Genomic DNA, 4,268 nt, shown 5'->3' with positions numbered 1-4,268 from the left:
AGACACACGTTACTCAGTAACGCCAGCAGGCAGAAGAGAACCAGGAACTGCGCACATGTACCCGAAGTCCACATACTGAGCTGGCACAGACTATACAAGCACACAAAACTTTAAAAGCGCAAACTTTAAAAGCGACATAAAACACACATAGACGGTGAAAACTGCAGCAGGTCGCACACAGTGAAGCGCGGTGAGGCACCTCACCCAAGCGTCCCCGGAAGTATACCGATTTTTTTTTTTTTTTTTCAAAACAATTAGCAGATTTATTGAGGAAAACTAAAGAAAGAGAAAAAGAAAACATTCATCACTGGTGTTGGAGTGGGGGGGGTGGGGTCAGTATCTCCCCTGCACTCCCAGTTGTGTCTCTGCCTGTCTCTCTATTTCCTGGTGAACCAAGCCAACCTCTTCCTGGGTCAAAGTTCGCTCCATGTGGCGATACACCACACGAAAACATAGGCTCCTCCTACCTGACCGGGGGTGTGTGAAGTCGTCCAGCAGTGTGACTCTCTCCACCAGGTCCCCCCCCCACCGTCCTGACCAGCTCATAGAAGTCATTCTGACTGAAGCTCGCTCGCCCGCCCTCGCCCTCGCTCTCCTCCTCCGGCAGCCAGAAGGAAATGTCGTTTTGTAGCGGAGGGTACTTACTGAGAGGCTGGAAGCAGACAGGTTGCTGGATGTCAGGCAGTACAAACTGTGTGAGGAAGCGTTCGTCCTGACTCCAGAACAGCCTGATGTCTGGGATGCTGAACAGAACCATGGCCAAGCGCTCCAGACCCAACCCGAACGCCCAGCCCAGCTTATTAGCTGCACCCGCTGAGTTGACCACCTCCTGCTCCATCACGCCGCATCCCAACACCTCCAACCAGTCGCCTTGGAAACGCACCTCCATCTCAAAGGAGGGATGAGTGAAAGGAAAGTAGCACTCCACCCATCTGACCTCCACCTCTGCTCCAAACAGGTGTGTGACCAGGTGTGTGAGAGTTTTCTTCAGGTCGTACTCCACCAGTTTGACAGCCTCCAGTGTGTGAGCCTCCTGTTTGTGAGGGGTCCTGCGTCCCCCGGACTCAAACAACGACAGCTCCTCTCCATTCTCCACCTTAGAGAACAACTCGTGGTTGGAGAACAGTCGGACTCCTTCCATCTGGTGGAACACGGGGTAGTGACTGCCATCGATCTCGTCCCGCCTGTAGACGTCTCCGGCCATTAGGAACGCATCCAGCCCCGACCTCACCAGCTCCCTCTGGTGGGCCGACGTGTGAGCGCGCAGCATCGTGGATCTGTTGATATAATAATTGTCTCCTCGGTTCCGACTGGGGTGATCGGGTGGGATCAGCAAACTGTCAAAGTTCTGCTCCACTGTGACCACTGGACTCAGGTTGTCATACACAGAGAACAGAGGGTTTCCACGCTTCGCGGTGTAGGAACTGTAGAAGTGAGCTTTGATTCGCTCCTTGATCAGCCAGAGGGGATGATGTGATTGGTTGTGGAGGTTCTGCCCCACCTTGGCCAGGATCTTCTCCGTCACATTGGTGAAGTCGTCACGAGGGTAGGCGTGGCCTAAAACCGTCACCGTCTCCTGGCCAATCACAGGCCGAGAGGTGGGGCCAGAGCCTGTGCGCTGCAGGCGACTCTGCATCCTGAAAAGTAACAGTTTTGGTAGTTTTTCCTGCCAACAGAGACAATATAATCTACCTTACAATTTGAATCCAGTGTCGAATGTCCCCGTGTGTGTACGTTCCACTCTTTATATGGTTATGGCTGAGTCGTGTGACATGAGCGTGACGTCAGAGGGGCTGAGTCGTGTGACATGAGCGTGACGTCAGAGGTCCGCCCACCGGCCGGATTTGGTTCCATCGATGTTCCAATGATCTATCACTGTCATTACAAAAAGTTTCACATTAGCAAATATGGTTGGTCTATCTTTTAACATTCTACACCACTGCACACTGCTCACAGGTCTGCCATGCCAGGTGTGAGTAATCACAAAGTGGGTTTTGGTCATTGCAGAGGTCATGCACGTCACCTGTTTGTCAAGTGGGTATTTTCATAGCCTGGCGTGGATTTAGGGGAGCACAAAACTCTCTCTCACACTGTGAGGTGCCGGTAATGTGGCACTGCCAAGTGGACGCCGCGTCACGCTAGACGTTCGGGCCGCGTAGCGGCCCGAACTTCTAGTATATCTATACATTTCTCAAATCTCTGTTTGCATCTCTTTCAATATACCCATATATGGCTTTTCATGACTGATGTCATTGTATTGATGTATACAATAGATAGACTGTTCTCCAGATTCTCTGACAATGGACATTGATGTCATCATAGTATTGATGTCATAGATGACTGACATCATCATAGAGTATGAGTGACGTCGTCAATATGACAGGGATTAAATATGGATATTAGATCCGGTCTTGTTTACTTGCGTAGCACCACAGCTGTCAGATTGCAGTAGTAGAGTTAAGAGATTTCAGGGACAAAAACAAGCAATCGGTGTGACTGTGATTTAGTATTCCATCTATATCTTTCCTATGAACGTTAATTAACCATAATAACAACAGCCGTGTTTTCCAGAGTCCTTTGTTGTGTGTTTCATGTACACTTGAAGACTGGGGACATGTTTTGGAGACGGGGTTGACTGTAATAAGGAACTTTATAGTTGTCTGCAAGATGTCCGAGAGCTATGCCCGCTCGCTGCTGAATGTTTCGGTGGCGCAGATCTGCCAGGCTCTGGGCTGGGATGCGGTTCAGCTCAGCGCATGCGACCTTCTGTCAGATGTGCTGCAGCGATATATCCACCACCTGGCCAGGGCCTGCCATGAATACTCGGAGCATCGACACCACGGGCCGCAGACGGTCCCAGTGCTGGACGATGTTGGCCAGGCCTTCAAGCAGCGAGGGGTGCGTTTGAATGAACTGGAGGACTACCTCCACACCATGGAGCCTGTGGCCTTTGCCCATCAAATGCCAGTTTTCCCTGTCGGCAAAAACAACAACCTGCAATTTCCAGAGCCTGGGGAAGCAGATGAGAGAAAGGACTACATTCCAGATTATATGCCACCGCTGGTGTTACCAGAAGGAGAGGAGGAAGAAGGGGTCCTATCTGACATGGGCACCTCAGCTCAAGCTATGCATGTGCCACTAGAAGATGACGAGGACATGGAGGAAGACGAGGCTCTCGATGATGAGAACCGCCCACTGAAGTGGCACCTGGACAGCCCTGATTCAACGATGGGCATGATGCCCACTTCCAAGAGGCCACGTCTGGATCCGAGCCTCAGCCCAGAATGGGAGGTTGAGCACAGGGAGACCCACCCACCGAGCATGCTAGATTCTCCAGATAGTCTTGGCACCCTTTCACCTGAAACATCGTATGTAACTCCAGCAGTACCTACACATTCTGATCACAAGCCCCATGGCACTGCCACAAGAAAGCCTAAGGTCTCCTCCCATGGCAGACTAAGGACTAAATCCCATAAAGGGCTCAATGCTCCACCTATCGATGACAGTCCCGTCCACTCTCTGACATCTTCAAAGAAGAGGAAAAAATCTGCGGTCAGAACTAAGAGTCCTACAAGCCGCAAGAGGCCAAGGATGGGCACTGCCAAAGCATCTGCCCAGGGCAAGGAGAACCACATGTGTTCAAGTACGCATGACGAAGAGTTGCCTAAGACTCATTTCAAGAAACTTGAATGTGATAACGCTGCCATGGATGACTCTATTGATACTGTGATTGCCAGAGTATGTTTTGAGCCAGACCAGTTCGTTTTCTCCTCAGGCTCAGAGTCTGAGAGCAACAGGGTTTCCAGACCAAGAAGGCCCCCTACGCCCTACGCCCCGATGGGGGCCAACAGATCAATGTCTGGTCAGTCTGCACACCCGCACAACCAAGGAGAATACATGTCTTCGGGATCGGCTTCACCAATCACTCTTGAACCCCTTCTGAAGGCATTTGAGGAGAAGGACAGGACCGTTCCCTCAGCAGAAATAAAGATGAAGCTGAAGAACAAAACAAAAAGGAAGGAGAAAGACAAGCTAAAAGACCGGGACAATGGCATGGGCAAGCTGAAAGAAAAGAACAAGCATAATAGCAGGGACAAGAGCAAGGACTTCACCAAGAAGGAGAGAAAAATGCCCCGGAAGGAGTTTGGCAGTAATGATGAGGAGCATTTCAGTCAGCAGAACTTTGTCAGGCCTGAGGGGTCTGTGAAGGTGAAGTCCAAAGATGCTGATGGGCCCAGGAAGGATAAGGAGAAACCCAAAGACAAGAA

General features: G+C 50.8%; 1 protein-coding gene across 1 annotated transcript; it reads right to left on the bottom strand.

The window, feature by feature from the left end:
* Nucleotides 1–333: 333 nt before the first annotated feature.
* Nucleotides 334–1,636, bottom strand: LOC311053861 (phenylalanine--tRNA ligase, mitochondrial-like; the record flags this gene model as incomplete). The annotated part of the gene is given in 2 exon segments (XM_084069601.1): nucleotides 334–525; nucleotides 527–1,636. Coding segments are annotated over 2 exon segments (1,302 nt in total).
* Between the last annotated feature and the right edge of the window lie 2,632 nt (nucleotides 1,637–4,268).

The sequence above is a fragment of the Gymnoscopelus microlampas genome (assembly GCF_963454915.1).
Source record: "Gymnoscopelus microlampas genome assembly, chromosome: 2".
NCBI classification, from domain to species: domain Eukaryota; kingdom Metazoa; phylum Chordata; class Actinopteri; order Myctophiformes; family Myctophidae; genus Gymnoscopelus; species Gymnoscopelus microlampas.
The sequence above is the reverse complement of the archived record's forward strand: the minus strand, read 5'-3'. Positions and strand labels throughout refer to the sequence as shown.